Here is a 17,568-nt window from a genome sequence, read left to right as displayed (position 1 = left end):
AATTACTGTAATCATTATTAAGCTAGGTAGTTGCAGTCTAAACAACAACTATATATTCCTTTTCGGCAGCTTATTCAGATTAAGTAAGAAATAATTGATCCTTCTCAAACACAAATAGAATACATACAATTCTTTTACTAGAAAACGAGTGCACATGTAATTGGCCATGAGAATTACTTCCTAATTGCCGGGATGATCATGATTCTTCCCAACAGTTCGAGTTTATGTTGAGACTAAAGACTAATCCTATATACTTTGTCTTTCGTTTATCGGAGAAGGTACCAAATATACTATCAAAATTTGTTTAGCCATTTGTGAAGGTTCGCAACTAATTTTAACTGTATGGATAATTAAAACTCTGATCGATCTAGAAGATCTACCGCCCATTTTAAAACGTGGCAACAATAAAAAGAAAAGAACCCGTATGGGAGCGTTATCATGCATTTTGTAGTGCTTACTGTATATAGCTATGTAAAATCAAAACTATTCAAAATGCTTGTAGGTGGAGATGATGAGGAAATAGAGGGAAGGAGAGGTTGATATGATATATGATAGGCAGAGACGCAGAGTGACGAAAGTGAGCTTGGCTTGTCTTGACGCGCCAGTACAAGATACGAAATAAGAGAAGGAGAGACATGGGAAGAGGGTAAGGCCTACATTGCTGCATACTACCGCTTACTTCTACTATACTGTACACCACCCTACACCTTACTCCTTACTACTCAAATTGGTGGCCCCAAACACTCGCCGCATAACGACACCATAGGCTGCTTAATTTTTTACAGTGAGAAATTGAGAATCAAAACCACTCTGTATGTGCCCCATAACCCCATTATATATATTCATTTAAAAACAAGTTATTTGAGCAAGAAGAAGAAGAAGGCTTCCTCCTAATTCATACTGACTCTACTCTTCTCTCTCTCTCTCTCTCTCTCTCTCTCTCTCTCTCTCTCTCCCTCTCTCTATCTTCTTCATTTCCGGATTGTAGCTGTCCCCGCAGATACTTAATAATTTCCTCTCGATTATTTGAGGTGTTTTGGTTTTTCTCAAGCTACCTAGCTAAGACCACGTCGCACTTCTTTTTTAATTTTAATTTTTTTACTTAATTAGCTAGCTAGGTTTCGAGGGTAGCTAGCAAGGAGTGCGAGTTTAACAGTATTGTTGAGGAATTGGTTTGTCTGTCGATTATATATAGATGGCGGCTGCTTCTTCATCGCTGGCCTTCTTTGGGAGTAATAGCAGAGAAGAAAATCAAAACCAGCTGATGTCGTCGCTACAACAACCATCGCCAGCTTCCTCAACTGCTCCAATTTCTACCACTACACCCACTGCACCTCCTCCAAAGAAAAGAAGAAATCAACCCGGAAATCCAAGCAAGTATCTCCATCCCTCTTTTTACATACATCATCAATTCCTTTTCATTCAGAAAAAGAATAAGAAGCCCTAGATGGGTCTTGATTCCTTTGAATCTACTCGTCTATCTAATTTAAGTAATAAAAATGGTAAGTAATAGCTAGGTTTGTCATTTTTGATAGCAGATCCAGATGCGGAGGTCATCGCACTATCTCCCAAGACCTTAATGGCAACAAACAGATTCATATGTGAGGTGTGCAACAAAGGGTTCCAAAGGGAGCAGAACCTACAGCTCCACAGAAGAGGACACAACCTGCCTTGGAAGTTAAAGCAGAAGACTAACAAAGAACCCAAGCGCAAGGTCTATCTGTGCCCCGAGCCCACCTGCGTCCACCACGACCCATCTCGAGCCCTCGGAGACCTAACCGGCATCAAAAAGCACTTCTCGAGAAAGCACGGCGAGAAAAAGTGGAAGTGCGAGAAGTGCTCCAAGCGGTATGCTGTTCAATCTGATTGGAAGGCTCATTCTAAGACTTGCGGCACTCGAGAGTACCGATGCGACTGTGGTACTCTCTTCTCCAGGTACGTACATATTTAATTACTACCGATCATAATTTATTTCTTCATATAAATTAATTTTATGAACGATTCCTGAATCTGGAAAACAAAATTTTCCTGTTTCCACGTGAGTGATAGTCTGTGAAACTGAAACTGCTGGAAAAGGGTTTCAAAAGGAAAATCAAATTTTTACGGGGAGAAGGGAAAATCAAGCTCATCTTTTACCTCGAAAACGCCACCCCTTTAATCTTTTTGGCTACTCACGTGTATTTGTATACAAATGAAAGCGAAATGGGAAGCATAAATATTGGTTAGCTTGCAGTGCTTTGTTTTCATATGAGTTGGATTATTGGATATATATTTATACGTGTGTGTGTGTTACTGGGTTTTTGTTCTCTTCTGGATTGGCTTCATGTAATCAGTCCTTTCCAGGTACTCATTTCCATGAGATTGAACATGTAGTCATGGGACCAAGACTTAGATGCTCTCCCTTCTCTCTCTCTCTCTCTAGCTAGTACTGGTAATTGATTGAGAGATTCTCAATTGGTCCAGCTCCCTCTTTCGATCAGCTAGCAAGCTACTAGCATGGTCTTACAGTTTTCTTTCTCAAGTCTTTAATTTTTTTTTTATCTGAGAGGCTAATGATTAGAATGATGAGGTATTCTTATGATTAGAATCATGCGTATGGAAATATACTCTGCGGAATTGGAAATGTAGACTATTCATAGGGTTTGCATTTAATGTAGAAAATTTCGGAAATAGGTTTCTGATCTGACTTATCAGTATCTAGGGATTTCCAATAAAGCTCAACATTTTGGATTGGAGAACCCTAATTCATTCTTTTGTTTTTTCTTTTTCTTTTTCCCTTGAGTAGATCCTTAATGATCGATTCTCATTAGTGAAATTCTTAATTTACTGTTGTTAGTTATTTGAAACACTAATTATTGACTTTGATAATTTCATCACCACGTACGGTCAGTTCTTTTGGGTTTTACTGACTTTAGATCTTTAACTTCAACGTTGATTCTTCTTCAACTATTGTCTCTAGTTAGCTAGAGCTAGCATGTGATCAGCCCAATCACTAATATATTATATATATGCACAGATATATTCTCGGCTTTGGATCCATATTACTTGGGATATAACTAAACTTTCAAATTGAATTCTTGATCATATCTAGCTGATCTATACATTTTGGTTATGTATGCATGCATGACATGATGATTTGGCTAATTAATAGTTTCTATTCAATTACATTGTTCGTTTGTGATGATACATTGCATGATATATAGGCGGGACAGTTTCATCACGCATAGGGCCTTCTGCGATGCACTAGCTCAAGAGAGTGCAAGGCATCCTTCAAGCTTAAGCGCCATGGCTACTAGTTCTCATCTCTATCCAGGAAATAACCAAATGATGAGCTTAGGCCTTTCCCAAATGGGTGGCGGTTCCTCCCTCCCACCTAATAACATGTTGAGGCTAGGGACTAATGGTGCTGGCGGTGCTGCGAAATTTGAGCACCTCATGAATCCTTCCTCATTCGGACAAGCGCAGCCTATACCTAATTCTTCGACTACTTTCTTCAATCAAGGGTTTCAGGATCAGCAACATTCTCTGAATGGACCATATGCTGCTAACAAATCGTTACATGGGCTAATGCAACTTCCTGATCTCCAAAGCAACACTCCTAGTAACAACTCGCCCTCATCAACTACTACTGCTGCCGGTAGTCTCTTTAACCTCGGCTTCTTTTCGAGTAATAATTCTGATCATCATCAGTTTAGTGATGGAAATGGTGGCACCCAAGGGACGACGCTCTTTCCGAATGGTATGGCTGATCATATTGGTTCGGGGCTACAATCCAGCCTCTTCGGGAATTCCTTACAACATGAGAACATGAATGGTGCACATATGTCTGCCACCGCATTGCTTCAGAAAGCCGCTCAAATGGGTTCAACTACAAGCACCGAAAGCTCATCTTTGCTAAGAGGATTAGCCGGGAGTACTTCATCAAGTACAAGAGCAGTAGCAAAATCCATTTCCGGTCGGCAACTGGTCTCTTCTAACTCTACTATCGGTGGTGTCAGCTTTAGCCGCGAGAGTAGTAGCGGTGGTGAACATGAGCAACACATGAGATCACAGCAGCAGCATGTGGAAAATGAAAACCACCATCTTCAAGGATTAATCATGAACTCTCTTACCAATGGAAACAGCTCCGCGGCCTCCATTTTCGGAGCAGCTGGGGATCATCATAACAACTTTGGTACTCATGGGTTTGCCAATGGCAGTACTACTAGGGTTTCTCTGATGGATCAGCAGCAGCACAACAACACAAACTTTAGCAACGTGGATGAGGCGAAATTAACCTTGGATTTCCTTGGCGTTGGAGGGATTGTAAGAAACATGGGTGGTGGTGGTGGTGGTGGATATGAGCACCGTGGCATCAATATGAGCTCTTTAGACCCAGAGTTGAAGTCATCGCAACAGCCAAGTCAACCTTATGGAGGCACTAGTGCACTGCAATGAGACTAATAAATTAAGTTCATATATATAGATGAGACCGATCGAGTGCCTGTTTAATTGATATGTAGGAGTAAAGTACTCGCTAGCTATGAACTAGTGCCTTGACCCCCACGCATCAGGGTTTCGTTAATTTATTTCTATATGTGCACGCCTTAAGGCTTACACTTGATGATCCACTTAATTTCAGTACTCTTTGCTTAGACATGATATTAATGGATAAACCTCCCATCAAGTAATATTATTGGTGCTAAATAATTTCAACTAATGAAATGAAAATATCTAAATTACATGGAATTACTTGTGTAATTATAATATGTAGAGGAATTTATAATTAATTAACTATCTTGGAATTTCAGCAAATATGTTAATTTCATGAACTTATAAATCGTAATCTGAAAAACGTATGAGGTAAGCCATGTTGTGATTAAATAGAATGAGAATGTCACACAAGAATCTTCACAAATGAATACATTCCAACAGAATAGACAAGCGAAGATTTAATTTCTTATTGTCTAGGTTTAAGAAATCCCCAACTAATAATTTAGTATCGCCATGCATCAAGATCAGAGAAATATAAATGATTTTTTTAAGACAGGGAGAGAGAAAGAGAGCCTCCCTGCGAAGAATTATGTCCACCCCAGCCCACATAAATTATGATATTTCATACCCTTATTATAAACTATGAAGGTGAAGATCGAATTGTTCGGCTACCTAATACCTAACCCTACTGGCTGCTGCTAATATAATTTGCTTGGTTTGACATTTAATTAGTTTAACTGACGCTTTCCACACAAATATTCTTTTCAACATTCTAGCTAATTCCCTACACCACAGTCCACGTACGTTGACGTTTTAATATTCAACTTCACTGCTCCTGATCGATACCTATATTATTTTACATTGAATTGAGAAAGTAATTTTAATTTGATCTTTTCGCAAGCATATGCATGTGTTTTGTTGTTGGGGTCAGGGCCGGATCGGACTGAAAGAGCTGGCTATACTAGTTATATATATATATTACTCTTAATCTCAGGCAGCTGCGAGAGGCAGAGAGGCAGCAGAAAATGATATCTATGGAATCGATCGAGTATAGCTAGCAACTAGCATATGCAGAAATTTCCTTATTGTAATTATTAGGAAATTGATATGGGGCTGTCTACTATTGTCGTAATTGTTGTCTCTTCTATATTTACAGGAATCATCACCCCGTGACCTGCAAGTGTGGGATACCTTTCATTTTCCTTTCAAAATTTGAACTTCTCTTGGAGCTTTTAACTCAATATAATCTTTTCAACAAAATTATCAGGTCGAACATGCATTTACTGATTTACAACTAGGCAATGATTCAAGGTTAAAATTACAGTATGAATGCATGAAATGGATGAATTGAAGGTCTGAAACTAAAGTCTAATATAGGGATGATGGTAATTTAAATTTTCTGAAGAGAAAACGGTCTGGTACAATCTCTCCAAAATCCTTATTTCCATATGGTGCCCTTTCCTGGATAGTAGAATTCTATTTTGTCCAAAAAGTGGGTCCATAGACCTTGGGAACCACTTGAAAACATCTAACTTCAATAGATCTATCACAAACCTTTTTTTTTATTCCTCCAAAATATGTTGGGTTTTACTAGAATGATTGATCAACGTACAAATTGTAATTTAGGTCACTTTCAATATAATTCTTACTGCATGTTACTTTCAATAATAAAGCCTATCCTATATATGGTCAGCTGAAGCATCCATCAACTGTTTCTCATGGTTTTCTAATCACAACATCCCAGTCGCGCACACCCACCTCATCTTCCATAGCTCCATACCTTTCCGCCGGAAGAGACCACCATGATGTATGTGTGATAACAAACTCTAACTTGGCATCAGCGCTTGTCATATATTCTTATGTTAAGACTCAACATTCACACATGCTTCATTTCGCCGTATATATTGGCAAACTCCACGACGGCTGAAATGTTCTGAAGAAAGTATTCTATATTGGTAATGAAAAATATGTCTATCGATCATATATAGTGTACATAGTGGGTTTCTCTTCATCCCTCACAAACATAGCTAAATAAGAGTCGGTTGCCTTTGTCGAAGCACTTTTGTACAGACACAGATATAGAGCCAAGTAGTCAAGATAACGAAATCGGGAGACAAATAGGTTTCAACGAAATGTCAACAAGCTTTATACCTAGATATCATTATCAAGTGGAAATTCGCATTAATTTATATAGATAACTAATACTGCTGAGCTTCAGGATCGTACCATATATGAATATGCTAACTGCTAAAGTGGTAGTAGATTACAAAAAGAAATGAATAATGGGATCTTGTCTAGACGCTGAGGCCTTGAGGGTCGGGGGAGCTTAGGCTTCAAAACTTGTCTCATATTAGTACAGAGACTTGACGCTGCATCTATATATATGTCTGCTACATATATAACTCTCTCTCACAGACTCACAGTAATATATATATATATATATATATATATATATAGTAAATACCAAGAAAAGAAATGGAATTACAGGAGGCTCTACGTTCTAAATAATGAAACTGAGTCTTTCCATCTTGGCTTCCTAGCTACACTCGCTAAAAGTCATTCTTCCAGACTTGTCCAGTACATTGCCACACTGAACTGAACTTCTTAGACTCAAAGAGGCAGCACAATGCTAGTATCTTTTCTATTTTGTTTTTCTTTTTTCAAGATATATATGTATATGCATTGAGATGGGTAATGACCGCCAAGACCATCTAGGCTAGCTTCACTTGCATTTTTACAGTCTTTTTGGTGTCGTGGATTTTAGAGAGAGAAAATTTGAACTTTGAACCTCATCTAACATGATGAAACTCATAGTTAGGGATCCAGCTATCACAAAACCATGATGAAACTCATAGTTGGATCCCTAACTAAGAGTTTTATTATAATATACAAGGTTGCATCACAAAACCTCAATTAATCAGACGAAAAATCAGTCATCATTAGAGTAGGTTTCATATCTACAATATTTGGGAGGATGGGATCCGAACTAGCTAGAGATCTTCTACCAATTACACTAATACATAGTTTATACCAAATTTCGACCTTCATGAAATTATAAAGGCAATTATTAACACTCAATTTATTTGATGTTGTTTTTATACATTTTTTTTATGTGTTAGCTCACAAATCACTTAACAAAATATGAGCCATGTGTTTGCTCATTAATGTTATTCCAATTTCGAACTCTCTATATGTAACGTACTTGGTAACGCCTCTTGAAACAAGAAGAAGCAGTTGCAATACTGATAAAATTAGAAGCCATTAATGAAAGCTCCTATGGATTTGAATTTTGTTGAAACTGCTAATGCTAGCTAATACATAAAGAAAATGAGTTTTAACATGAGATAGGATAAATTGTCTACCAGTCATTCAATTAAAACTACCAAGAAGTTCTAGCCTTAATTGATTTCTGAAAATTAGTTCCCCGGCCCCAAACACTTGTTGAGGTTTCAAAAAAGAACGAAAATAGAAAAAGAAGACGAAATATACAGCTCGAAGAACCTTGCACTAATTCCTTCATGGCACTCAACTTAATCCATACTCCCTGCAAACAAAACAAAACTTAGTGGTAGTAATATATTTTACCTTTATCATAATGAAAAAGACAGCAATATTAGTGTTAAGTTTCTAGCTTATTAGGGTTTTGTTTTTCCTTTTTTTTTGAGTTATGGCAAACTCATTATGGTCAATGAAACAACAATTTCGATCAAGCTCATCATACAGAAGGTGTTAACAAACAAAGAGAAAAGGTAAAATATGTAAAGGTAGATTAATTATGTTTTCCTTTCTGAAATCAATGTACGTAGTTTTTGTTCTGACAATTGTTCATGTGGTCATCGAAAGTGCAAGCTTTACTGAGCTAGAGAAGATCTTTAATCCATCTGAGTAGTCGAGTGAAAGATCGAGCACTCGTGACTCTGGTGGCTACTCTGGTGGCTACGTACAGGTGGCCAAAGTATAAGTTAAAACCACTAAAAGAAAAAAGTGATTGATAATATAAAAACAAAAAGACAAGACCCAAAATGTGTACTCCAGGTCATGGGTCATGACTGCCTCCACACTATGTGACCATGCAAGACACTGTGTCAGACAATTTTCTTTTAAAATTTGACACAAGAAAACCGACATATACCAAAGACAAGCCAGAGAAAGTGAACGGTAGAAAGCTAGCAGTGTTTAGGACACAATTACCAAAGAAAACTAACTCATATATATAATTAATTTACTCGCTAGGTCACTAATTTTCACGTACCTTTTTTCGTTCACTAAAAATTCCCACCTCCTCCAAAAGATTGGGTTGACGGCGCAGCATTGCTCTCTGAATCCAAGGAGCTCATATGCTCGATCTGAGTTTGTTGTTGCCCACCGCTCATACTCCTAACAATCTGACCAACACCAAGAAAATCCCTAGTTAACCTATCAGACCCGGCTACTATGCTCACCGCCGGCAACTTGGGCTCGTCCCTACTTGCCACGTCATGAAATCCACTGCCAAATGACCCGCTTCCGAAAATAGAGGAGCTCCCTCCAGCAGCAAAAGAGTTCATTAGGTCTTGGAGGTTGTTCTCATTTTCACTGCCACCACCAAAAATGCCGCCTAAATTGGCAGGAACAAGGGAGGCCGCCGCGGCGGGGCGTTCAGATTTAGTCGAGGAAGTGCTTCCAAAGCTTCTTAGGAGCGAGGCAGAAGTATTGTTGCTCGAAGTAGTTGACCCCATTTGAGCCGCCTTCTGAAGCAGCGCTGTGGCGGACATGTGCGAGACGGCTGCACCTGCACCATGATGGTTGTTTTGTACTTGAGAACTATAGAGCGAAGAGACATTGCCGGAGCTCATGTGATCACCACCGCCTCCACCCATCATGTGACCTGAGAAGAGAATCGACCCGCCTTCACCGCCATTACTGTTGTACTGGTGATCAGGATGAAGCAGTAGATTAGTACTATTGGCGCCACCGGCGTTGTTGCTGTTGTTGCTATTGCTGCTGTTTGATAAGAAAGGTAGGTTAAACAGATTGCCTCCAGAGGAAGAGTTGTTGTTCTGATGATCAGAAAATTGCATCAGTCCATGGAATTGTTTGCTCTGCAACTGTTCTTGATCGTGATGGTATTGCTGGCTAGATTGGTCTTGATTAATGAAGAAGGGTGCCGAAGATTGCGCCGGACGAAAAGACGACCCCATGGAAGGAGGAGAAAGGAGATGATCGAACTGTCCGGTCCGGGCATTGCCGCTGCCGCCTCCGAGTCGTAAGATGTCAGCAGGCGCCGTTGATTGATTGTTGTGGTGATGATGATCAATGTTAGGGCCCACAACTTGTTGTTGATGGTGATGATGAGATAAGGCTAGGCCAGTGTTGCTGGTACCTCCATATAAGTTGCTGCCAAGGCTGCTCAGATTAGGTTGATGTCTTGCACTTTCCTGAGCCAGGGCATCACAGAAGGCCCTATGAGTGATAAAACTGTCCCTCCTGCATTCATAAATTAAAGAAAGCCAGTGATTGGATGTTTCCATCATCATCTTTCATGGTAAACTAGGCTAAACATTTTCTGAGTAGAAAGTCATGTCTGGATATTACACCAACTTAGAATATGTACAGTGTAATCCAGGTATCATTATTGGTCGGAATATGAAGTGATTTAATCAATGGACCCACTGAGCTTCAGATAATTCATAAAATCACCGACCGTTAATTTCACTATCACTAAAATGGTAACCCATACCTATATGATATTGATTTCAATGTTTACCAAATATGAAAATTTAATGTATGTAGTGAAGCTTCAGAAAGATATATAGAAATAAATGGAGGTAGCTGGATCAAAACCCTAATGTGAAGGCTCAATTGAAAACTCAAAGAGAGGGGATGGACACATTTAATAATTGTCATATACTGCGGTTAGTTAATGTAGAATCGAAAGAATAGAAGGTAGCTAGAGATTGCAGAAGGAAGTTAACCAAAGTGTCCTAATCAGATGCAAGAAATTTAAAAAGGTATGTGAGAACGAAATTGTCCAGAATGTGAGAAAATTCTGAATCAAATAAACAACCAAGAACTGCAATTTCAGGAACCGAGTGTTCAATAAATGCAACAAGAGAAATGCCCTGTACTCTGATGAAATGTAATTAATCAATAAACGTCTTATCATTAATCAATACACAACTCATGAAATGTCCGTCTTTTTCCCGTTTAAAACCAGTTCAGAGAGAGCTTGCTAGAGAGAGAGAGAGAGAGAGAGAGAGAGAGAGAGAGAGAGAGAGAGCGTCGCCATAGCTTAGCCAGCTTAAGCTAGCGTTATGAAAGATGATTTCTTTTGAACTGGGTTATGAAATATGATGATGATGAAATTGAAGGAAGGAGAACCTGAAAGAGCAGAGCAATAATGGTCACACTTGGCCAACTAAGAGGAGAACAAATTAACATTGACTGTAACAGCAAGCCCCACTGTTACCACTTACGAACATACATGGCATAACAACACGTGAGTACGATAGAAAAAGCTAAGCTAAATTGAGAGAGAGAAAGAGAGAAGAGACCAGGGCGGTGTTTCCGATGTAAAACAAAAGAAAGGAAACGAAAATGAACTAGTACAAGTACTACTGCTTAGTCTGCTACCCTTTTCTTTTTTCTTTTTTTTTTCTTTTTGTTTTTGGGGTATGATGGATGAATGAACGATTGGACTGAACATGTAATGTAACATGAAATCATTACGACCATGCTAGTTTCCAGAGATCTTTCACGTGAGAGCATGTTTTGCTGCTATTTCCTAATTCCCGAAAACAGAAATTTTAAAAGAATTAAAATAGGATAAGTTTGAAAGAAGAAAAATGAGAGAAAGAGAGGACCCTTTTCGAAAAGAGAGAAAATTAACGCATACTAAAAGCGTGAAACGCTAGCCTTTTTCCCTTCTCTTGTCACTCGAGGAATCTAAATCCTAAACGAAGCAGAAAAAAAAGCAGTGATCGAAGTGACTGATGCTGCTGCTGCTTTTTTTGATATGATTATGCGTATGATTAATTAATGGGAAAATGAGCTAACTCAAGTCTCTAGAGAATTGTTGTTGTTTTACCTGGAGAAGAGAGTACCACAGTCGCATCGGTACTCCCGAGTGCCGCAAGTCTTAGAATGAGCCTTCCAATCAGACTGAACGGCGTAGCGCTTGGAGCACTTGTCGCATTTCCACTTCTTCTCGCCGTGCTTTCTGGAGAAGTGCTTCTTGATTCCGGTGAGGTCGCCGAGGGCCCGAGACGGGTCGTGATGGACGCAGGTGGGCTCCGGGCACAGGTAGACCTTGCGTTTGGGTTCTTTTGTAGTCTTCTGCTTTAGTTTCCAAGGCAGGTTGTGTCCTCTTCTGTGGAGCTGTAGGTTCTGCTCCCTTTGGAACCCTTTGTTGCATACCTCACATATGAACCTGTTTGTTGCCATTAGGGTCTTGGGAGATAGTGCTATCACTTCCGCTTCTGGATCTGTTATGAAAAATGACAAACAACAAGACTTTCAATTAGAACCAAAAAAAAAAAAAACTCATATTTATTAATCACAACAAGAAATACTACAAGACAATATCATCATATATTTATACAGAAACTCTTGTGTTGTATCGATCCCATTCCAATTCCAACAAGCTTGTACTCTCAATTAGCTAGGGTTCCTTTCGCGGAACTGAACAATTCAATTGATTTTTCAGAAGAAGTTCTTCTGGTTTTGTTGGGTAGAAGAAACATAAAGGAAAAAAAAGTTTTTGGATACTTGCTTGGTGTTCCAGGTTGGTTTCTCTTCTTCTTCTGCGGTGGTGGTGCCAGAGGCGCGGCGGCTGTGGATGATGTTGGTGTGGAGCTGGAATGCTGCTGTTGCTTCATCAAGTTTTGATCTTCTTCTCTAATTCCGAAAAGCGAAGAAGAAGATGCAGCCATCTTTCTTTTCTTGCTGAATTGTTTCTCTTGGTTGGCAGGCCCTTATAAATCTGAAAGATTCTAGAAGAACCCCACAAGCAATTTGAGTCAGTACTCCTGCTTAAATCTTATCCCAAAGATTCCAAAAGCCAGCGATAGGAATCATAGGGTGGGAGAGAGCTTTTGGATCAGTATAAAAACAAATAACAAGCCTAGAAATTGATTAATATCAAGCAAAAGATTTGAAGAAAGCTAGAAGAGTTGATGAAGAGGAAGGAGAAAGAGGAATAAACTCCATAGCTGGGGTTTGATGCTTCTGTTTCTACTTTTTTTTTCTGTCTTGGCTTAAATGAAAAATTTTGAGAGCAAGGGGATGTTTGTTATGGTTTCTATGATTTGGTGTCATGCACATACAGTAACACATATACACAGAAAATATTTTATTTTATTTTAATTCATATTCATTAATTCTCCCTTCTTTTCCAGAATTTAACTGAAGGTTTTTTCCTCCAGAAAATAAAATACATATTGAAATTGAATTGAGAGAGAGAGAGAGAAGCTGAGGCCTACAGGTCGGTGGACCCAATCAAATTGCACAAAACGACATTGTATGGTGTGTGAGAGGAGCATGAAGCAGCTCTCTCTCTCTCTCTCTCATTTTCGTATCTTCCTACTTAGATCCAGACAAACCAACCCACATCACCCTTCTTTCCAAGTGGACCTAGCTAAGCTCCCTCACAGTCACAGTAAAAAATAATAAACTGAACCTAATCCTCAAGTAAAGATTATTGGTACTAGTCTGGTGTATAGAACAAGAACACCTGAAGGTGCACTGACATGAACTTGTTTGCTGAAATTCAGCGCTTAAGCTCGCAGAGAGGGCAGCAGTACTAGTAAAACATGATTTGAGCTCGGAACCCTACTAGGTCTGTTTCACTTGCATGTAATTGGTTTGTTCTTTGCTGGCCTCTCTTATACTGCCAGTCACATCTGGGCCATACATGAAAGGTCGAATTAGTCATTTTAATGAAGAAATGATTATAATTAATTAATGGTAATTAAATTAAGACCTAGGATATTAATTAAGGACCTAATATTCCAACCCAACCACTATCGTTAAACAATTACATGGCAAAAATCATTTCAGATTTTGCACTACCAAATCAGTTGCGCCATCATCACCAACCCTATGGCTTATTCCCTACCATGCGTCACAGCTTATCATGCAGCAAAAACCAGAGAAAACCGATTGAACTCTAGTTTTGATAATTTTTTTTTTTTGACGAAGATAGATTTGGAGTTCACTTAAGTGATGTGTTAGTGATGAACAAGATGTAATGCAGCGGAACGTTTGCTTTTTGTGGAATTTGGATGCTTGAGTTGGACGGTTTTTCATCATCTTTTTTTTTTTTTTCCAGACCTGGTTTTCGAAATTGGAATGACAGTTTTTATTCCATGCCAGTCAAAACCTTTTTTTCTCATAGAACAAAGCTAGCAGAAGATTTTTCATTCTTTAAAACAATGACAGCTTAACTATAACCATGCACATCACTGTCATCTGTGTCATTTTGATAATATGATTGAGGTTGCACATAAATTCTTCATTTCTATGGGGACCTGAGTCCTAGCCTGAGGATTAATAACCACTAAACATGCATGTCCTTTATATAATCTCTGCAGCTGTATTGATTATGCTACACATACTAATGGGAGTTTCAGATTTGGATATAGTGCTGTCTCTATTGCTTAAGCCTTAATGCAAAAGAATGCCTGAAACGAGTAGGGATAGATTTTTGCTACCTTTTTTCCCCATTTTTAATAATTAGCCTCGTATAATATACTAGTCCCCATGTTTTGAATAAAACAAATAAATAAAGTTGATTAATATTATACAAAGTTTTGGTTTTGAATTTTCAAAAAGTGGTTTGTTGATTATGGATTTATGGCTGCTAATTATTCATGCAAATGACAACTACTTTTTGTAAACGCGGCATTGCATCACCCTGGCCTATTTTGAGGAAGGTCTTGGATATAACTATGTAACTGTAACTCTCTTCTTTTATAACCTCTGGTCGTATATAAAATTCTAGCTGGATGTAGTAAATGCGTTCATTGCTCTCCTAAATAAAATGTATTGTTATTCTTTTTCTATTATAACTTTAGATGAATTGTCAAAATAACATGTTCATATGCGTGTCAAACTGTCAGACAAGAAAACATGAAACGAGTATAAATATGTGGAGTGTTTACCTATAATCACATATACCAAAGTTTATAGTATAATATCATAACGGTGAAATTAAAATTAACCCTAAAACTCCAAACATAATAAATGTTTTCAGTTACATGCAGAGATCGAGAAGAGAATTGTCAAAACCCAACAAAGCATTTGCATTAAGGAAACCATTGCCGTAGTTGGTGACTGGAAACTGGTGAGAGCTAGCCAGCCAAGAGAAGACCAAACCAGACCAGAGACCTTATATTAAGTGACAAGATAGAATGAGTCTATTCCAATAACAAGAGGGACGATGATGCTTCTGTTGGAAGCTAGTTTACTAAGAAGGATAATTGGACATGCGGCAATTTCAACAACGGCGGCGTTTTGGTGTTTAGGTTTTAACCCTTAGCGTAACCTCCAACTAACCCTGTTTTTTAATTACCGGTCTATGTTTTACTTTTTGACTTGCTAACGTTTCTGTGGATTTTTCCAGATGGTCAAATAGTTTTGTAGTGGTGAGTCAGTGAGACCGTTTAGGGCTATTTACTGCCTTTTTTGGGAATATGAGAGGACCCTGGTTTTAGGGCTTTTGCGGGTTTGAATCGTTAGCCAGGCCCAAACGTTTTCTCTTTCTTTTTATTTTTTTATTTTTTTTGGGCCCAGGTGACGTGGTTAGTCTTACAAAACCAATTTTATATATAGGAAGAATATCATAAATGGTCACTCGACTTTTACATGTTCGACACTTTGATCACTCACTTTTTAAATATATCATTTTGATCACTTAACTTTAATTCTGTTATACACTTTAGTCACTTCGTTAATTTTTTTCATTAAAAAAAAGGGAAAATGCTCATTTACCCAATTTTAGCTTAGAATTTGCCCACTTGCTCCACTAACTGCTTTTTAACCCCGTTTACCCAAAACACTCTAAAGGGATTATTTCCCCTTTACCCAATTAATTCTTTTTTTCTTCTTTTTATTTATTTTTGGTACTTTTTTGCCCACTCCCCCCTCACCGATCTCTCTCTCTCTCTCTCTCTCTCTCTCTCTCTCTCTCTCTCTCTCTCTCTCTCTCTCTCTCTCTCTCTCTCTCTCTCTCTCTCTCTCTCTCTCTCCAGACAACGTCGGATTTCTCTCTCCCTCCCTCCATCCCTCCAGCAGGTCGCCCACGACGCCTGCTCTAGCCATCGCGGCGCCGAAACTCATCGTCGTGCTCTCCGCGGCCAGGCTCGACGCCAAGCCAACGGTCCTCGTCGCTTAGAAGCTCGGCGAGGCCGGGGTTGACCTTCTGAAGGAATCGATGACGGACTGAAAACTGCTATCTGGGACTGAAAACTGCTATATGCTATTGTGCAGTCATAACCATAAAAGTTGTTACATTAGTGCCCCCCAGTAGACTTTGTATTGGGGGCCAATGATGACTGCTTTATTTATTGACGGACTGAAAACTGCTATTCCAAAGTAAATGTAGTGTTAAATTGCAGTAGTCGATAAATGAAAAAAATTGTGTGGTTTGTGTCAGTCTAGTGGGGGGCAGTAGACAGAATATTGACCCTCAAAATGTGGGTTTTTAGACATTATCTGTTTTTTGAGTGTGAATAACTTCTATAATCTGTGAAACATAGGAAGCGGTGTAATGTTTGATGGTCTATTGGGGGGCAGTAGACATATTAGTGCCACCCAATAATGTCTTACTTAGGAGATAGTAATCATCTCTTGTTGATTTGTTTGTGATAAAGTGCAATACACTGTGAATCCTTGAAACTGGTGCAAGTTTTAATGGTTTAGTGGGGGGCAGTAGACACATTACTGCCCCCAAATAATGTCTTCATACGAAGTCAGAACCCTTCACTTAACTGGTGCAAGTTTTAATGGTTTAGTGGGGGGTAGTAGACACATTACTACCCCTAAATAATGTCTTCGTTTTAAGTCAGAACCCTTCACTTAATTATCATTGACAGATTATTGTACTTTAATAAACTCAAAACAACATAAGACTTATCAAAACTCTAATTTCAGTGATTAATTAACCACAGTTAAGAAATTAGTGGGGGGCAATAATCTGTCTATTACCCCCCAATAGACCACAGTTTTGACATCGTCCGAGACCTGCAAGGGAAGCCCAGACCCGATTCTGGCGTGGAGCTTTGGAGCTTCCCGGACATCTGACGAACAAAACCGGCGAAGCTCAGAGGGGTTGGGATCGTGGAGTTAGATGGCGTCATCCTCTGGTGGTCCGACGGTGGGACGGAGAGGCGACGGTGGAGGCCGACATCGACGGTGGAGTCGTGGGCATGGTGGCTCAGAGAGAGAGAGAGAAAGAGAGCCTGAGACGAGGTTAGAGAAAGAGAGAGAAAGAGAGAGAGAAATCGATGAGGGGGAGGAGAGAGAGATATGAGTTTAATTTGTTAATTAAAATGAGGGCAATACTGTCAAACACTGTTAGATTGGGTAAATGGGGTTAAAAAACTCTTGGTGGAGTAAGTGGGCAATTTTTAGCCAAAAATTGGGTAAGTAGTCACAGCCCCTGATAAAAATTTATTTGCCACAATATCAAGGATATTTTTAACCAATCAATTGTGAAAAATTGAGAAATCTGAATTGAAATGGATGGGAGAAGTGATTGAAGTGAGACAAAATACCCTTTCAATGACTAAAGTGATTGACAGAGTAACAGTTGAGTGACCAAAATGATATGATTGAAAATTAAGTGACCAAAGTGTCAAACGAGTCATAGTTGAGTCATCATTTGTAAAATTCTCTCTTATATATAAATAAATAATGAAAAAAAATTATTTTGGGGTTTAAGGAAATCAAATTGTGTAAAATGGAAGAGAATGTTCATTTAAAATTTAAAAAGGAATGGGAAAAAAATGCAAACAATACCCAACCTTTGGCCCATTAGTAACTTTAGTACCTGACAAAAAAAAATATCACTTTGGTACCTGAAGTTCAGACCCCGACCCAACATCAGTACCTAAAACA

The 17,568-nt window shown here is 38.8% G+C and overlaps 2 protein-coding genes across 5 annotated transcripts; one reads left to right on the top strand and one right to left on the bottom strand.

The window, feature by feature from the left end:
- The first annotated feature begins 885 nt into the window (after positions 1 to 885).
- On the top strand, positions 886 to 4,641 carry LOC112200594 (protein indeterminate-domain 4, chloroplastic). 4 transcript variants are annotated; one of them, XM_024341625.2, is made up of 3 exons: positions 886 to 1,373; positions 1,536 to 1,935; positions 3,204 to 4,641. In XM_024341625.2, exons 1-3 carry the CDS (start codon positions 1,196 to 1,198, stop codon positions 4,435 to 4,437), a joined length of 1,812 nt encoding a protein of 603 aa, XP_024197393.1. In that variant the 5' UTR covers positions 886 to 1,195; the 3' UTR covers positions 4,438 to 4,641. The 4 variants fall into 4 exon arrangements, with proteins under 4 accessions (XP_024197393.1, XP_024197394.1, XP_040374296.1 ...); XM_024341626.2 differs by having other exon boundaries at positions 887 to 1,373; positions 1,539 to 1,935; XM_040518362.1 differs by having other exon boundaries at positions 1,240 to 1,377; positions 1,539 to 1,935.
- A 3,097-nt stretch (positions 4,642 to 7,738) lies between these two features.
- Positions 7,739 to 12,851, bottom strand: LOC112200596 (protein indeterminate-domain 5, chloroplastic). Its single transcript, XM_024341627.2, has 4 exons — positions 12,224 to 12,851; positions 11,540 to 11,936; positions 8,726 to 9,939; positions 7,739 to 8,017 (listed from the first exon to the last, which is right to left on the bottom strand). The coding sequence occupies exons 1-3, from the start codon at positions 12,381 to 12,383 to the stop codon at positions 8,739 to 8,741; spliced, it is 1,758 nt and encodes a 585-aa protein (XP_024197395.1). The 5' UTR covers positions 12,384 to 12,851; the 3' UTR covers positions 7,739 to 8,017; positions 8,726 to 8,738.
- Between the last annotated feature and the right edge of the window lie 4,717 nt (positions 12,852 to 17,568).

The sequence above is a fragment of the Rosa chinensis genome, chromosome 4 (genome assembly GCF_002994745.2).
Source record: "Rosa chinensis cultivar Old Blush chromosome 4, RchiOBHm-V2, whole genome shotgun sequence".
NCBI classification, from domain to species: Eukaryota; Viridiplantae; Streptophyta; class Magnoliopsida; order Rosales; family Rosaceae; genus Rosa; species Rosa chinensis.
This window is presented reverse-complemented; position numbering and strand designations above follow the sequence as displayed.

What these genes read in the sequence shown, in the direction of transcription:
- LOC112200594 (XM_024341625.2), top strand. Translation starts at nt 1,196, where the DNA reads ATGGCGGCTGCTTCTTCATCGCTGGCCTTCTTTGGGAGTAATAGCAGA. An exon ending in AAATCAACCCGGAAATCCAA is followed by an intron (nt 1,374 to 1,535) that starts GCAAGTATCTCC and finishes CATTTTTGATAG; the next exon opens with CAGATCCAGATGCGGAGGTC. An exon ending in TGTGGTACTCTCTTCTCCAG is followed by an intron (nt 1,936 to 3,203) that starts GTACGTACATAT and finishes CATGATATATAG; the next exon opens with GCGGGACAGTTTCATCACGC.
- LOC112200596 (XM_024341627.2), bottom strand. Translation starts at nt 12,383, where the DNA reads ATGGCTGCATCTTCTTCTTCGCTTTTCGGAATTAGAGAAGAAGATCAA. An exon ending in AAACCAACCTGGAACACCAA is followed by an intron (nt 11,937 to 12,223) that starts GCAAGTATCCAA and finishes TTTTCATAACAG; the next exon opens with ATCCAGAAGCGGAAGTGATA. An exon ending in TGTGGTACTCTCTTCTCCAG is followed by an intron (nt 9,940 to 11,539) that starts GTAAAACAACAA and finishes TTATGAATGCAG; the next exon opens with GAGGGACAGTTTTATCACTC.